At 37.3% G+C, this 18172-nt stretch overlaps 1 protein-coding gene across 1 annotated transcript in view; it reads left to right on the plus strand.

The window, feature by feature from the left end:
* The window catches only part of C1H1orf21 (chromosome 1 C1orf21 homolog), a 237053-nt gene that overhangs the window by 121084 nt on the left and 97797 nt on the right, over positions 1-18172 (plus strand). The window contains exon 3 of the mRNA XM_011746348.3: positions 3446-3540. Coding sequence (XP_011744650.1) covers positions 3446-3540 — 95 coding nt within the window. The remainder of the gene's footprint in view (positions 1-3445; positions 3541-18172) is intronic.

Raw genomic sequence — 18172 nt, forward strand, 5'->3', positions numbered from 1 at the left:
CCCCTCTTGGATGTAATCTGAGGCATAAAATGCTAAAAATATCACCCAGGCGTTGCTTTTACCCCACATCTATTTTGACTAGCACAGCCTGCAACTGTTTACATGCAGGGAACAGGAGTCAGCCTACTGTTCCCAACGTGCATTTTAATAAGCCACCTGACAAGATCAACAGGAAGAAAAGAAAAATTGTGAACAGGTGCAAGGGAGCTGGGGGGAGCGGGAGGAAGACAGGTCCTGTGTCTCCCTGCTCTACCTCGAGTCGGCATGTTGTTTCGCTGCCAGGACCCTCTGGCTGTAACAGTGGCTGTCCACATTTCCTCCATTGTGGGCTCTGATAAAGGGAACCTAAAATCTCACATTAATCCCCCATGTCTTCAACAAAAGGAAAACTGAATTTTGGTAGTGATTGTTTTACTGTCATAATCCAAAATGCCTCCTTCATTCGCTGAGAGGCGGATTGGTGAGGTAGGACGTTCCTGATGGCTGCCTTGCCTTGGGAATGTGTGGTGCATTTGCTGATGAGACGTCTGTTTCCAGATGGACATCTTCCTTCCTGGCACCAGCCTTTGAGAATGTGACAGACCATTTTTAAATATTTGCTTTGTACAAATTGTGGCCTATTGAAGGGTCTTGCCCAGCTATTTTTGTTTTATACCATGATGGATTTTGTGCGGTGTGTTGTGTAAGTAATAATGATAGGTCTGGCTTTGTAGTCGTGGCTGTTTGTTTTCTCTTCCTTTGTATCCTCTAACACTACGTTGGCTAGCCAGCCAGCGTTGTTAATGACATGTTAAAGCCTATCTTCTGTCTAAATTGGTGGGGATTCTGTCTTGATTTAAAAAATGGCCTGTGTTTAGAATAATGCTGCTTTGAAAGTCATGTAGCCAGTAGCTTTTCCATTTCATTGGAGAAACATATTGGAAAAATAGTAATAGTTTGTCCACTACCTTCAATTTAGTTGTGCTCCCTGGAGGGATAAGAAAATGAAGACTGAATGTTGCTAGGCTGCTCAGAGTATGTCTGCACTAGTCTGTGGCTTGGCGGATGAGAGAGGACTGTGGACAAGGCAAGGGCATCTCCTTCCTAGGAGAAACCTTCACCAAGCAATGGACAAGGGGCCATCTGGGTCTTTCCGAAGGTTCTCCTTAGGTCCGAAAATGTTACCCTCTTCCCCATCCTACAGACAAAATCATAGAATCCACTTGTGATACGTATATGTGTGTGTGTATGTGTATATATGTGTGTGTGTGTGTGTATATATATATATATCAGTATTCTGTGTATTTAAATAATTAGAAACTCACCATTAGCAATTAAGTCACAATTTAGTTCAGTTAAAGGTTATTAATAGTAGGCCGGGCGTGATGGCTCACGCCTATAATCTCAGCACTTTGGGAGGCTGAGGCGGGTGGATCACCTGAGGTCAGGAGTTCGAGACCACCCTGGCCAACATGGTAAAATCCGTCTCTACTGAAAATACAAAAAATTAGCCAGGCGTGGTAGCAGGCGCTTGTAATTCCAGCTAGTTGAGAGGCTGAGGCAGCAGAATCGCTTGAACCCGGGAAGCGGAGGTTGCAGTGAGCTGAGATCGTGCCATCGCACTCCAGCCTAGACGGTAGAATGAAACTCTGTCAAAAAAAAAAAAAAAAAAAAAACAGGTTATTAATAGTAATTATCTCAGTCTGCCAGGATTTATAAATATTAATATCCCAAACTGAAGTTAGGGAGGACCATTTTTACCTTTTTTTTTTTAACTTTTATTTTTATCTCTGTGTAATTGTATTGGGGGCAAATTTGTCAGTGTCTTCTCTTTTTTAATTAACGATTGTTTTTCCAAATTCTCAGTAAATAATCCTTCATCAAATTTGTCAGTATTATTAATTTACATTCATTTTTGTCTCTTCAAATTACCACGTTGGTATGTAAAATTCTTGTGTGTTGTAATTGTGGATCAGAATCTGTTGATTAACTTGTTAATACATTTAGGACCTGGTATTGCTAAAGAGCTCATTACTGAACCTCACACTAGTCTTTCTAATATCTTTACAAAAAAATAAAATCAATAATAACTCTAAATTGTCAGATGGAAAAGACAGTTGGCTTAGCAGTGAACATGAAGTCTTTATTCAGATTCATGCAAATGTATTACATTCTTAAGAATGATAATTTTGAGAAACATTTGAATAGCATAATTACTTGTAGAAATATTACTATAACGAACATCTTTGGGAGTTGTGTGTTAAGGGGTAATATGATGAGGAAACCTGAAACTATATTAGAAAGTGGTGTTATAGATACTAAGACAAGAAATTATATAGAAGAATATAGTCTTTATACCTATTTAATCATAGTTAATAAGAAAATATATTGCAACTTTCTGAACTGAAATATAAACGCTCTTAGTGATAGACAGCTGTCTTTCAGGTGGCCCCTATAGTTAGACATTACTCCATGCCATATGCCAGACAATCGTCAGTTTGTTGGTTGATGATATTTTCTAATTTCACAATTTCTGTGATGTTTCCCACAAGTTGGGTTAAGAGTGATTCAGAGTCACACTTATTTTTGACTTTAATGTGCTCAAGTCATTTCCTGTTGACAGGAATCTGATGGAAATGTCATCATATTGATCACTATTCTGGAGAACTTAGGCTGCAAGTTTTCCTGAGTTTGTTCTATCATGTATATTAACACTGGGATCTGTGTTCTCTCTCTGGCTGTTGCAGAGGCTCGATCCCATCCACATCCTACTATACTCTCCAGCCTTGAGTGATATACCTACCCATTTCATCTGTTAAGTGTAATAGCTCTTCATGCATATGACTTTACAGAGAGATTGAATTAAAGTGTATATATTATATATATATGAAATATATATATGTAATGTGAAATAATTGTAGACTGCTAAAATTTAATATAGGAATCACAGAAACGTCTCAATTCTTCAGTTGCTTCTATTTATCAATATAACTCTTTAGTCTTATTCTGTTTTTACAAAAGAAAAATTAAAGAATGAATATATCACTGAAAATTGCTGGCACAGGCATTTTGGACTAATACTCTCTTGAAGAAAAATAAGCATATTCGCTTGAATCTTACCAGACAATTCTGTGATATGTCCTAGTGTAACATACATTTCCAAAAGTCTTTAGAGATAGAGTATCCTGTTTCCTCTGCAACATTTGCTGTCTGTGGAAGGACCAGAAGTGACACTTTGATTAGCTGCATTCGTGATGCTGAGCTTTTTCCAGCAGACAGAGGAGAGGGCCTCATAAAAAGATCTAATGTGCCTGGTAAAGCTTCTTCCAGATTATTCCAAATGAACCACATATGAAGGCCACAGGTGAAAGAGTCTAGCAAATTACGCTATTGGTATTTTCTGACTGACACTTTTCTACTGTTGGGGAAAAAATTATAAAATGTGTTTTCTTTTTTTGACACTCAGATGAGTATAGGATCAAACCAGTGGAAGAGGTCAAATACATGAAAAATGGGGCAGAAGAAGAGCAGAAAATAGCAGCCAGGAACCAAGAAAACTTGGTAAGAATTGACTTTCTCAGTTAACAATGAATTTTAGTGACACCATTGTAATAAAATCTGCACTGCATGTTTTAACTGCACTTACACACTGGCACAAGATTTCTTGAAAATGCTGCAGCTATTTATAGCTTGCCTGGAAGCTGCACCATTACTCCTGTATCCTGTTTGTCTCTGAATAAGCCCTTCTTTAATCTTGATGGGGAATGCTCCAGGGAAAATATATCAAAACTATTAGTGTTTTAAAATAGCTAAATTTAAGGGAAAAATAATGAAGTAGGATTGAGGTTTGTGATGGGAGGATTGTTTTAGTTTTGTTTTTTTTCTACTTCTTTTAACGCATATCCAAATCAGGATGAATGGTTGTTTCATTATTCTAGACATGTAATGTTGACAAAGTTGCTTTTCAAAGGAATCGAAGGTCATTTTCAAAGTAAAAGCAACTTACTTCAAGGTAAGTCTTTCTTCAGAGAGTCAGTCCTTCACAGTCACAATATTAAAGATATTGTGGGTTTTGAGTTTATGTGAGAATTGTGATGATCTGAAACAGGAAGTTCAGAATCCCTTTTTTGAGTAGGAATCAGCATACACATTCCATCTTAACATCCCATATCTGTAAAAACATTTAGCTAATTATAACATAGATGATTTCTTACAAGTGATTACAAATTGTTAAGAATATGTATTTACTCAGTTGTATTGGAGCAAAATTGTTTTTGTTGTTTATATTTTATTTTTGGATTACTTATATTTGCTTTTTTCATGATTGAGTTAAAATGTATTTTTAAGAAGCTTGCAATGTCATATAATACTTTCACTTGACTTAAACTCATTTTTTTTATGATGTGCTTTGTTTTTGTTTTAATAACTTCTGCTACAGCAGAGGAATTTGGCAAAATATTAAGCAGTGCACAGGAGTGTTTAGGGCTGTCATTTTCCATTACACATTTGTGAATATTGAAGGCTGATTCTTTTCCCTAATTCTTTTCTGAACATATGATCTATAACTTGAAATACTGAAGTATCAACAAGTGAACATTTTAGATCATTTTCAAGGAATGAAAATATACCTAGATATTGAAGTTTTGCTTCATAAATGGGATTTGGATTTTAAATATCACTTAAGACACAGAGATTCATCATATCTAGAGTGATAATGTATTTTAACATTAACACTTAAATCCAGGAAAGTAGCTATGACAAAATACTAAAAGTTAATATTACCAGACTGTCTACGTAGTGTTTATTTTGTTTTGAATGGATAAATCGAAGACCTGAGTATTGAAATATTAGTAGTCATTTTTCTACTTTATTTTGCTAAACAACAGAGTTTGTCCTTGCTTGATATAGTTTCAGCTTGAGTTATCAATCTCATCCTTAATAATAATATTTACTGTAGAGGCTAGAGAGGTACTTCTGAGTAGTCTGGCAGTGGTTTCTCCTTGAATCTACTATTGTGTGTCTCTGCTTCACATGCTTATGTCTCTAGAACCAAAGAAGCAACACCTTGTATAGTTTGCGAGTTTTTTCAGTATGCTTTCGTCGTATTTAGGACCAGTATAACTTTTTTCCTTCTCTCTCGGTTTTGCAATCTTTCAACTACTGGTGCTTGGTGTATTCTTTTTCAGCATTGTGGTCAGAAGCAGACTGAATAGAGATTTGAAAAGAGAACATTTTTTGGTCATTCTGATTTATTTTTGGATTATCTGTGACAAACCTTGCCCCTTTGCCCTGCCAGCCAGCCAGAGTCCAGGTTCCCGATAGAGAAGTGTGTAAATGTCTGCATGGGGAATGGGGAGTAAATAGCTATCTTTGATCCTGAAATTTCTGGACTGTTTTCCAAAATTAAGTGACTATTCAGTTATTTGGTAATTTGTTGTCTTTGTTAACTACTCCATCCTTTGGGGTACATAATCAAGTATGGACCATACACATCATTTGAAAAAGTACTAATAGCCTGCTAAACTTGAAGCTTAACATTGGAAGATGGATAAAGTAGATTTAACAATTCTTTGTTTTTTTTTAATAAAAAGCACTCTTTAAAATAAGTGTCAAGAAGTTCTTACGTTTCAAAGAATGATATTAAGATGTAGGTTAAAGTATTTTTTAAAAGTTTATTTAAACTCAAACTATTGCATTGAAGGGGCTCAGCAAACACAACCAAGGAAGTATGGCATGATGGTGAGGACTCAGGGTTCCAGGCTCAGCTCTGCCACTTGCTCACTGTGGGATCAAGTTCTTTATTTCTGTAAACCTCCCACCCATCACATGAGGAAAAAACAGTGCCTCACAGTCCTGTTGTGAGTATTACATGAGGTGATAGTCGTAAGCCTGAGTTCAGTGCTTAGCAGTGGTTTCCTTATTTATCTATTTCTCTGCAGAGTCTAGTGCAAAGGCACTCTCTTTGCAAGAGGCAATCAAATATTTGTTGAACTGAATGAAATTATACTGTAAGCTCCTTGAGGACTGTGACTTTAAGCACTCTGTGTCTCTCAAAACTTAGTGAGTGTTTTGTACATAATAGGTACTAAATGAATACTAAATGAATAAGTATTCATTTAGAAACCTCTCACCAATTAACATAAAGGAAAAAAGAAAGAAACCTGCTTTTAACATTCTTTATTCTTTCTTTTTGTTTTGTATGATGATGCCTAACTCTTACAGGTGCTCATGAGGCTAAGAACTTTATCTTTTTGGCCTATAGTTAGGTGTCTAGCACCTGACAGTTCTTAACACCTAGTAGTTGCTCAATAATTGCTGCAGACCTCCAGTCTCTTGAGCCACTTGACATCAGGCCTATGCGATGGAGAAGATCATGCTGGTTTTCTGAGGCTGATGATAAATGATTTATATGTCAGTCATTTCTGTACTCACAATATGAAGATGTTCATTATCCCAATTTTCATCATTGCTTAATGTCGTATATTCCACTTTGCTTCTCTCAGACTTTAATTCCATCTTAAGGATGGTGGTGTGAAGTAGTAGCATTTGTCTTGGAGAGTATACATAGATAAATATCAGTATGGGCTCTAACTTCACCATTTCTAGCTTTATAATTTTGGCCAGATATTGAAAACTTTCAGACTTTAAGTTCCTCATCTGGAACCTGGGGAATCACAAAATTATTAATTATTGACACGGGGTCCCCAAGCCTCAGACCCTGGACCAGTACTGGTCCGTGACCTGTTAGAAACCGGACCACACAGCAGGAGGTGAGCGGCAAGCGGGTGAGGGAGCGAAGCTTCATCTGTATTTGCATCTGCACCCTATCGCTCACATTACCACCTGAGCTCCGCCTCCTGTCAGATCAGCAGTGGCATTAGATTCTCCTAGGAGAACAAACCCTATCGTGAACTGCACAAGTGAGGGATCTAGGTTGCATGCTCCTTATGAGAATCTTAACTAATGCCTGATGATCTGGGTGGAACAGTTTCATTCCGAAGCCCCACGCCTTTGCCTCTTCACCCTGGTCTGTGAAAAAAATTATCTTCCATGAAACCAGTTCCTGGTGCCAAAAAGGTTGGAGACCGCTGTATTAAAATATTAGAAGAAATTATGTGAGAATATGTTTACAACCCAAGCAAAGGGAGGGAAAGCAAAAGCTATGAAGAAAAAGCTTTCTTTCATTACATTGAAATTAAATACTTTTGTAAAGCAGAATAGCTACAAAAAGTAGTTTATAGATAGGTAAAATCCTGGGAGGAAATTTTTATGATAAATAAAAGACAAAGGATTAATGTCTGGGGTTTAGAAAGAACATGTAAATAATTGAGAAAAAGATAATCTGTTAGAAAAATAGATAAATGAACAGATGGTTTACAGTAGAGGGGATATTGGATGATAAGCATATGAAAATATGTTCTGTATCACTAGAACTATGGATACCCTCTTAACCAGCTCTGCCAATCTCTCTCTGAAAGATACTGGCCGCAGCCAAAGCATGCTTGCCTGGATGGCTGGTAGGCTATTCACTAGAACACCTCTATGCATTTGCTTCCACAGTTAATTGTGTGTTTTCCAAGAGCTGGTTTACTGGTTCCCAAACTGGTTCATACTGGTTGAATGCTATTGTAATTATGTAATTTAGTTAAATGATATATAAGCCAATGAAACACAAGTATGGAAAGAACTGTTTCAGTGAAAATTAAATCGAATGCTTTGGAAAGTCTTGATGAAGGCAAATTACTAAAAGCTTGGTGTTAAATTCTGTGCTCAGATTATTTCACAAGGTCTTTACATTCCCACTTCATATAAGAAACCAAAACAGGGATCTTAGATGAGCATTAAGGATATGGTCAATGCAGGAGGTGAATGTGCAGCCCTTGTCAGTGGTTCCTTGCTTAAAGGAGAAACCTTGTTCCTACATCAAAAAATGGGAGTGGGCTGGGTGCGGTGGCGCATGCCTATAATTCCAGCACTTTGGGAGGCCAAAGTGGGAGGATCACTTGAGGCCAGGACTTTGAGGTCATCCTGGGCAACATAGCAAGACTCTGTCTCTACAAAAATAAAAGAAAAATAGAATTAGCTCTGCCTAGTGGTGCATGCCAATAGTCCCAGCAACTCGGCAGGCTGAGGCAGGAGGATCGCTTGAGCCCAGGAGTTCAAGGCTACAGTGAGCTCTGATCATGCCAGTGCTCTCTAGCCTGAGTGACAGAGCAAGACCCTGTCTCTAAAAAGAGGAAATATACATTCATGTAATTTAAAATAAAATCATATGTTTAATGTATATATACATTTAACTCACTGGATTGTTTAATTACCAGTTTGGATGATGTTGCCTAAAAGGACTTTTACTGTAATCAGGGAAAGGCAGATTATGACACGATCCCAGTTTTCACCCATTAGATTGGCAAAATTTTGAAGTTTGATAATGTCAGATTTTGGCCTGATTATAGGAAAATAGGCATCCAAATACTAATGGTAAACATTTTGGAGGATAGTTTAACAACATCTGTTAAAGTTTAAACATGCACACCCATAACTCAGCACTGCCACATCTTGCTGTCCACCCTAGCAGCTGCCCGTGTGCATGAGGAAGCTTGCACAAGACTTGTTCACTACAGCATTGTTTATATTAGTGAAAATTTGAAAATAACCTCCCTGTTTGTCAATACACGAATAATACAGCTATATTACACAAGGCAGCAATTAAGAAGAATGAGTTAGAATTCTGTGAGCTGTCATCGAAAAATCATGCAGATTGTGGAATGGATGTGTATAGCATGATGTCATTTAAGGTTTTATTAAATAAAATAAAACAGAACAGCAACACTCTGTATTTTCTGTGGGTAACCATATATGTATAGGTATTCATAGATTAAAAACTGGGTGGATGTATCCCAAATGACTAACAGTGGATACCTGAGTTGATGGGGAACCTAAGAATGTAAAGGTTCAGTTTCCTGCTCTGCAAAATGGGGAGAATAATTGGAGCCACTTTAGTGGGAAGTTATGAAAATTAAATAAGATATACCTGTAACCTCGTTGAACACTTCCTGGCATAGATAATGCCATTCTTGGCTATTTTCATGTTACTTTTATTAGTGGAGTTGGGTCCGGTGGGAATGGATTAGAAGAATTTCATGTGGTAGTTAAAGGGCATTTTTATCCTTAAACTTAAGGTTTTAAATTTTTTCAAGAAAATATGAGTATATTATCTGTGTGATTTAGAATTGATTTTTAAAAAGGGAGATAACAATAATAAAAATCCAATATTGACTACTTGGGAATCTGCAAGTAGAATTATGACATTTTCTTCTCATCTTATATATCCTCAGTTTTTAGTCCTCTGTGAAGTCTGATGAACAGATTAGGACTGTTAGAACACAATTAGAAGGAAACTCGAGAATCATTGGGCTTTGCTTTATGTAGGTTAGTTTTGCATATACATGATTTAAAAGTTTATCACCCTAGACTTGGCAGTATTCAGATCCCTTGGCCTTTCTAAAGTAAGTATTTTGACAGATAAAGGACATTCCCATTTTAGTTTCTAAGTGTTCCTTCTTACTATACAATAAAACATCATTTAAGGAAAATATTAAGGACATTAAATAAGGAAAATTATTTCTTTAACTAACATTTGTCATTCTCAGCCCATATTCCCTTAAGAATATTAAGCCATTTGATGATGGATTTTTGTTTGTTTGTTTGTTTGCTTGTATTTCCTAGCTTTACACATATTACATTAGTTTTGGTTTGTTTGTTCGTTTGTTTGTTTTGAGTCTCACTCTCATCCCCCAGGCCGGAGTACAATGGCATGATCTCAGCTTACTGCAACCTCCGCCTCCCAGGTTTAAGCAATTCTCCTGCCTTAGCCTCCTGAGTAGCTGGGATTACAGGCGCCTGCCACCACATCTGGCTAATTTTTATAATTTTAGTAGAGATAGGGTTTCACTGTGTTGGCCAGGCTGGTCTTGAATTCTTGGCCTCAAGTGATCAACCTGCCTTGGTTTCCCAGAGTGCTGGGATTACAGACATGAGCCACCACGCCCAGCCTACATTGGTTTTTGATTCACTGTTTCCAGGTATCTTTGTATAAATGAAAAAATTCTTTTATCTTTGATGACATATAACATGGTTGGTTGAGCTTTTGATTTCGGTCTTATCTATAGAGTTGAGGACTAATTTGAAACACCCGTTCACAGTCATCAATTCCTGAAAACAATTACATGACAAAATTAAAACAAACAAAACAGGATGTTTTAATGTGCGTTAGCAGAAAAGGAGAGTGAAATCAAGTTTTAGGCATGACTACGTCCCCCCCTACCTATGGAGCTTATGAGAGCTTCCTTACCTATCTCCAGTGCATTGAATTTCCAATACATATCAGGATATCTTTACTGGATTAGTCCATTTTCACGCCGCTGACAAAGACATACCCAATACTGGGCAATTTACTTAAGACAGAGGTTTAATTGGACTTACAGTTCCACGTGGATGGGGAAGCTCACAATCATGGCAGAAGGCGAGGAAGAGCAAGTCCCATCTTACGTAGATGGCAGCAGGCAAAGAGAGAATGAGGAAGATGCAAAAACAGAAGTCCTTCATAAAACCATCAGGTCTCATGAGACTTATTCACTCCCACAAGAACAGTATGTGGGAAACTGCCCCCACGATTCAATTATCTCCCACTAGGTCCCTCCCAGAACACATGGGAGTTATGAGAGTACAATTCAAAGTGAGATTTTAGTGGGAACACAGAGCCACACCATATTAACATCCAGCTGCAGAAATGAAGACTTGGAAATTAGGAGGCATCCCTGATCAGATGAAATGCTTCAGAAGCTCATGTGAGCTCTTTGGAGCAGTGGCATCCAGTTGGTAAAAACTGGGAAGTGGCCCTGATCCACAGAATAAGCTGTGGTTGAAGCAGTCCCCTGTAAGGGGGCTTGTGTTTTCCAAAGCATTTGATTGATTGGCAGCCTGAAATATAAACCAGAGGATATTCTGTAATTCACTCATTCACTGTAGGTCAGTAGGAAAGCCAAGAGCTCAAGATCACAGTCGTCATATTACTCTATTTGTTAGAATATAACTTGTGAGGAATAAAAGGCTTGTGAATGAATGTTACAAACTTTCAATCACTAACAAAATGTTTGTTATAGTAATATACATTCCCCTGTAGATGTTCTCATATTTAGGAACCCTCTACAAGTCCATTTGAACTCTTTAATAAGTACTATGTTTACTTTTCCTATGACTCTGTAGAGCAGCTAATATAACAGCAAACTGACTTTTCTGTGTAAATGTTGTTCCTGATGACCTTAGAGATGACTATTTACCTTTGAGTTCTCACTCTCAAATGCAAGGTCAAGTAATTATTTTTAGAGACCAACTAATGCAAAAGACCATGACTTTGAATAGCCCCAATTTCCCAAGCCACTTGTACATTCCTAGCACTTTTGAGAATAAAGTAAAGGAAACCAACAAGAGTGAAACTGGTATTCATAGACAAAGTGTCAAGCTATATGAAGTACTACTTCTCTTCTCACCTCTCTCCTTCTAGGGACAGATTGGATTTGAGCACAGGCTGAGACTGGGATGGATTATAAGAGAGAGAGTTCTAGACTTGAGGGAGGTACTTCATAGTTTGGGGGACCTCTAGAGGACTGAGGTGTTCCCCAAACTAAAGTGAAGATAGTGATTCTAGGTATCTGATTTAAATAAGATATACCTTTCTAGACAGCTTAATAAATACCATTTTAAAGCATCAGATTCATCCCCAAAGATCTCATGGTTCTAACTCAGTAGTCTCTCTCCTTATTCTCTCATGCCTATGTGATGGTGACATCAGCCTGAACTTCTTCCAGATAATTAGAGGAATAGCATCAGGATCCCAGACACCATCTATCTGAACATTTTAGTTTCTTAAGGGAATAACCTTACTCACAGGAGTCAGTAAATGGTTTTGACAGTGTCATTCTCTCTTCTCTTTGTTGTTGCATAGAAGGTATAAGAGAGAAGAATCATACCCCTTCATCGATCTTGGAAGACTTCCTATATCCAGCTAGCATTTTTGTGTTACTTGAACCAAGCACAGTCAAGGTCTTAGAGATTATTCTGGCACTGTGGTGATTTGATTTAGAGTAGAGCTGGAGTAGAGTTTCATTCTCTAAGGATGATATATTTGTTAAATCAGTCTTCCAAGTTTCAAGTGTTGAACAGAAGCAAAGTTTCTGATTCGGGAATAGAATACTGAGAGAATAAAATAATGCACACAAAATTGCTTTGTAAACAAAAAGCCCAACAAATTATAATGATTATTGTTATTGCTAGTTAAAAGGACACCTGGCTTCATTTCTGTTCATTGCTATTTTATACTGGAAACAAAGTTAAGGCACAGCCTGCTTGTGGGTGTAGGTAAGAGTTAATACCTACTTCCCTTGAAGAAAGAGTTATATCTTCATATTACACTTCAATCTCCTGTGAGGAAAGGATGATATTAAAGTATATCTCAACTTAACATACACAGAAATTAATGATTCCTGTGGTTTTTGAAGCAACTACATAACTGCAATCCTGTTTAAATTTTTTTTTTCTCTTTTACATGCTCAATACTGAACTGACCATATTCAGTTGAACACAGTGTTAGTGTCCCAGTACAACATATCTCTTGAATCAATTTCTATTTCAGTGTACTCTCACTATCATTTAGGCATAATATAGGCACTGAAAGTGTGTAAGGATTGACAACGCACAGTTGCAAGTCTCAGGAAACTCAAGAGAAAACAGATAAACACACTGTGAGTCTCTGATGGAGGTTCTTGAATGAGACCAGGGCCTCGAATGAGACCAGGTTTTCATTGGCAGATGAAGTTGGGAAACGGATTTCGAGCAGAAGGAATAGTGTCACCCCGGAATGAAGACGTGGCGTGCATAATGAAGTGGTTTCGGAGGCTGATGGAATAATTTAGGAAGTGTTTATTTAGCTAGTTAGGTTTTGGTTTTTTTTCCTGTCGGCACAATAATTTTTGGTTTACCAATAATCACATTGTTTGGCCAGTTTGCAGTATTTGTAACTACAGAATAAATAGAACAGACCTCTGCTGGTCTAATTTAAAGACTGGGGTGTTGATAATGACTTCCCTTTTCCCAGCATTGTTATAAAATGTGATTGCTTTTAAACATGCTTTCCTTAGAAGCAGGGTGCTATCTAAAAGTGGTTGAACATATTTACTCTTGACCTCCTCCTGTCTAGTAAAGGATAGCATCTAGTTTATCCCCTGAAACTTTCCTGTTTAACTTTTGGAAATACAGCAATCATAAACAATACTTTAGATTTCTGGCCTCTTCTCCAAGAGCAGGACCCTGATATTTAAGTAGAAAATGGAAAGAAGCTGTCTTCAAAGCGTGATCCTGTTTGACCTACATGGTCATTTTAGATACCGGATTTATTTATCTCACTAAAACATGAGCATGTTTTATATGCAAGTGGCCCCATTGTGACACCTGAGTAGAGGGAAATGAGTAACAATTGAGAGGGCCACCTTTTAGGCTGGGCCACTGTTACTAAAGTACCCAGAACAATAACACAGTGGTGTTACTTTCTGCAGATTGTTCAGATTTCTCTCTTATTCCCTATGTGATGCTAAAAATAAAACCAGAGCATATAAGTTTCACTCATCTGTTGGCAAACTCAGTGAGGTAGCTGCACCCAAAATTAATAATTTATGCCCTGGAGGTGAGAGTATCAAAAGCAACCAATATGTTTCCAAGAGTCTGGGCTCTGGTAAGTGTTTCTTCCTTCATTTGTGAGCAAATAATAGCCAGTATTAACAGACAGATTCACCAGCCTTATGATTTTTATTTTTAAAAGGTTTTTGGTAGTTCTGAAAATGGAATTTATTCCTGTCATCCAGAAAAGATAGAAATAAATAATGAGGCATAAAAATTTCATATATCTTCCTTGGAGGGAGGAGGAATATTGTTTAGCTTGTCAACATTATAATAGGTATATGAAGGTGCCATTTTAAGTGCCTGCTTCATGTTCATAACAGGATTAATTTATTTACTCAATGCTCTGTATGATAACAGATGCCAAATTTCTTCTTTCTTTGAAAAGTAAAACAATTGATAATGAAAACAATATTTCCCAAAATGTAATGAGATGACTCAGTTTTTTGGTTTCTGTCCAAGTGTAATGGTACATAACAGAGTCTCATTTACTGGCAAACTTCTGCTTATAACTGGATAACTTGAGAGCTTGCTTAATTTTAGGCAAATACTTCTTTTAGGATTTTTACAGTTGAGTGCATAAAATGAGACAGGAATCTGGTGAATGGAACTGGAATATGAGGTAGGGCTTGGTCTCAGAAACAAAGCAGAAGATTCATTATTAGCACTGGGGTCTGACATGATCAGGGTCTTCCAAATACAAGTCAGGGTTTCTTTGCTTCTCCTGAGTCTGAGACGCAATGAAACCAAAGGGAACAGCAGGGAACGCCAACTGCAGACAAAGAGAATGGAGAATCTCATTCTAATGATTCACAATGATGCTTTACGGCCCATAATGTTTCCGCTCAAATGAAACAATCTCTGCTGGCCAGGAGATGGCCATCTAGTGAGAAAGGAAACCACACATAGCTAATGGATTTAGTTTACTCCTGTTATTTTCTTATTTAATTGTACTTTAAATAATTGTACTTTATTTAATTGTACTTTTAAAATTAACCTTTCTTTGTTTGTAAACATACTACTTGCTTGAATTGCTTTAAAACATACTTTAGGAAATACAGAAGTGAATAAAACATAAAAGCAGACATAAACCCTATAACAATCATTTATGTTTTTATGCCTAATATAAATAGAAATAGAGAAATACAACTTTTATTTTTGAGATGGAATCTCGCTCTTGTTGTCTAGGCTGGAGTGCAATGCCATGATCTCAGCTCACCGCAACCTCCGCCTCCCAGGTTCAAATGATTCTCCTGCCTCAGCCTCCCAAGTAGCTGGGATTACAGGGATGTGCCACCATGCCTGGCTGATTTTGTATTTTTAGTAGAGACAGTGTTTCTCCATGTTGGTCAGGCTGGTCTCGAACTCCCAACCTCCACTTGCCTCGGCCTCCCAAAGTGCTGGGATTACAGGCGTCAGCCACTGTGCCCCGCCAATATAATTTTATTTTTCTAAACATAATGGATCTGAATTTCTTACAATGCTAAATATAATCTTACCATATGTCTAGAAATCATGCTCCTAGGGTATTTTCCCAACTGATAGGAAAAACTATAACCATACAGAAACCTTTATGTGAATGTTGATAAGAGCTTTATTCATAATCACCAAAAACTGGAAGCAACCAAGGTGTCCTTCAGTAGATGAGTGGACAAACTGTAGTACATCCAGACAATGGAATATTACTTAGTAATAAGAAGGAATGAGCTAACAAGCCATGAAAAAACATGGATAAGTGCATATCGCTAAGTGAGAAAAGCCAGTCTGAAAGATACACGCCGTATGATTCTACTTGCATGGTATTCTGAAATAGGCAAAACTGTAGAGATGGTAAACAGATCAGTGATTTCCGGAGATTTGTACAACAAAGAAGGGTGTATAGGTGAAGCACAGAGGATTTTTTTTTTAGGATGGTGAAACTATTCTGTATGGTACTATAATGGTAGGTACATGTTACTATACATTTGTCAAAATTCATAGATCTTTATAGCAAACAGAGTGAAATTTAATGTACATAAATTAAAAACACAAACAAAAATGAAAGCCTGGGGATCTCAGTATAGAATGCAGACTGTGACAAAAGACTCTAACAGTATTACAAATATGTGAAATAACCTTACTGAAGGAGATTGAGGGAAAGATGCCAACCTAAGCAACTTTGGAAATCAACGAAGACGGTGAGACCAAAACTAAAAGCAACCATACATAAGCACTGTACTAATTTTTACTGTGGAGGTAAGAATTAACAATTCTGAAAACACTATGTGTACTGAACTGAAAAATTAAATATTGGCTACTGGATGCTGAAGCCAGGTTTCTCACTGTTGGAGTGGGAGGTTACAGATATTTAACAGGGGGTGGCTAGAATGATCCTGTGGCAATAGATTAGAGTTGGAGATGTTAGTATGAACTGATACTTAGCTTAATATAGATACAGATGGAAAAATATTAATAGATATTTGTACATGCATGTGTAAATACATATGTTTATAGGCGTGTATATATGTATAGATACAAGTATTTATACATGCATATATAGTTGCAAAAGTGTAGATACCTGTATATATACACTTATTTTATTGCTCTGTCAGTTGAGAGGGCCTAGAAGCAATGATACCCCAGTAGCAATAAGCATACCCCACATCCAGATCTTGTTTCTAATACCATTCTCCAATAAAAGGAACTAGGGCTTCTTGAAATGTCTGAGTCTAGGGCTGGAGAACATGTAAGAGGCTCCTGGTGCATCTTGTAGTGTCAGAAAGTTAGGAAGTGTGCATACACACATACATACAACATGATGGGATATGTCAAAGGGACATGGGAGCCCACTGAAAAGCTCCAGTGACCAAAGCTGAAATAATTTGAGCAACAAAATATGCAATGTAGTGTTAGGTTACACTATTAATCTAGTGGAGAATACAAACTATATACTTTATTTTTTATTTTATTTATTTTTGAGATGGAGTCTTACTCCGATTTGCCCATGCTGGAGTGCAGTGGTGCAATTTTGGTTCACTACAGCCTCGACCTCCCAGGCTTGGGTAATTCCCCCACTGCAGCCTCCTGAGTAGCTGGGACCACAGGCACATACCACTACACCTGGCTAAGTTTTTGTATGTTTTGTAAAGACAGGGTTTTGCTAGTTGTCCAGGCTGGTCTTGAACTCTTGAGCTCAAGCAGTCCACCTGCCTCGGCCTCCCAAAGTGCTGGGATGATAGGCATGAGCCAGTATGCCCAGACTTACAAAGTATATACTTTATGCAGAATATAAAATAAGTGTCCATGAGTCCATACAGATGTAAATGATTGAATAAATACATGCAGACAAATTGATAAATCTGTGCAGAGTAATTCCGTATCATTTATGTAGATAGTCTACCCTTGAGGAGGTGGAACATTACTTCTCAATTAGTAAGTGTGGATTGCGCATAATGACTTCCTTACAAGAGTACAGTATGGAAATTGGGAAAAAATGAGAACTTTACAATGGAGAAACCTGACAGACAATACCTCAGCCAGGTGATCAAAATGAACCTCAACAGTGATAAGTCATGTTGATAGCATGTACCCTTGATGTGCTGTGATGAGAATGGCATTTTATCTCTGTGGTCTTCCGCCCCAAACCTTGAGCTTCAGTATAATTATGAGAAAAATGTACTTCAGTTGAGGGACATTCTACAAAATATCTGACTGGTACTCCTGAAAACTATCAAGGTCATCAGAAATAAGGAAAATCTGAGAAACTGTCACAGCCAAAAGGCATCTAAGGTGACACAGCAATTAAATGTACCATGGTGTCTATATGGGACCCTAGAACAGAAAAAGCACACTAAATAAAAAGCGTAAGGGAGTGTCCTATCAATGTTACTTGATTAATTGTGACAAGTGTATTGTCTAATGTCAGATGCTAATAAAAGAGAAAGCTGGGTATGGGATATATGCAAATTTTCTGTACTATCCTCACTTTTGTGTAAGTCTAAAACTGTAAGGTATAAAATTTGTTTAAGTATGAAAAAGGACCTGTACTGTACACACTGTGAAATGCCATTTGAATATGCTGTAATTTAACTAATATTTAATTTGAACAATGTTCTATAATACTTTGTACCTCCAAGCATTCCATTAGGGTAAACCACTGTATGTAGGGTTATTGAGACAAAAAGGTTTTTTGATATGTACACCAAATGAACCTCCCTCCAAAAAAGAACTCTTACGTCAACTTGTCTTCCTACCGCCAAAATATGAGCGTGCTGATTTCTTTTGACTTTTTACCACTACAGGTAATTTTATGAGTTTCAGTTGTTGTTTATAAACAACTTGTATCTTTTTGTTTCGATTTGTACTTTTTTGATTACTATAGTAATGAGTTTGCACTTTCTAAAATGTGTTTATAAGCTAGAGCGTAAGGTCCACAAGGGTGAGGTCCTTGTCTGTTTTATTCAGGACCTGACAAAGAGCAGGT

Source organism: Macaca nemestrina, chromosome 1, assembly GCF_043159975.1.
Source record: "Macaca nemestrina isolate mMacNem1 chromosome 1, mMacNem.hap1, whole genome shotgun sequence".
Lineage (NCBI taxonomy): Eukaryota > Metazoa > Chordata > Mammalia > Primates > Cercopithecidae > Macaca > Macaca nemestrina.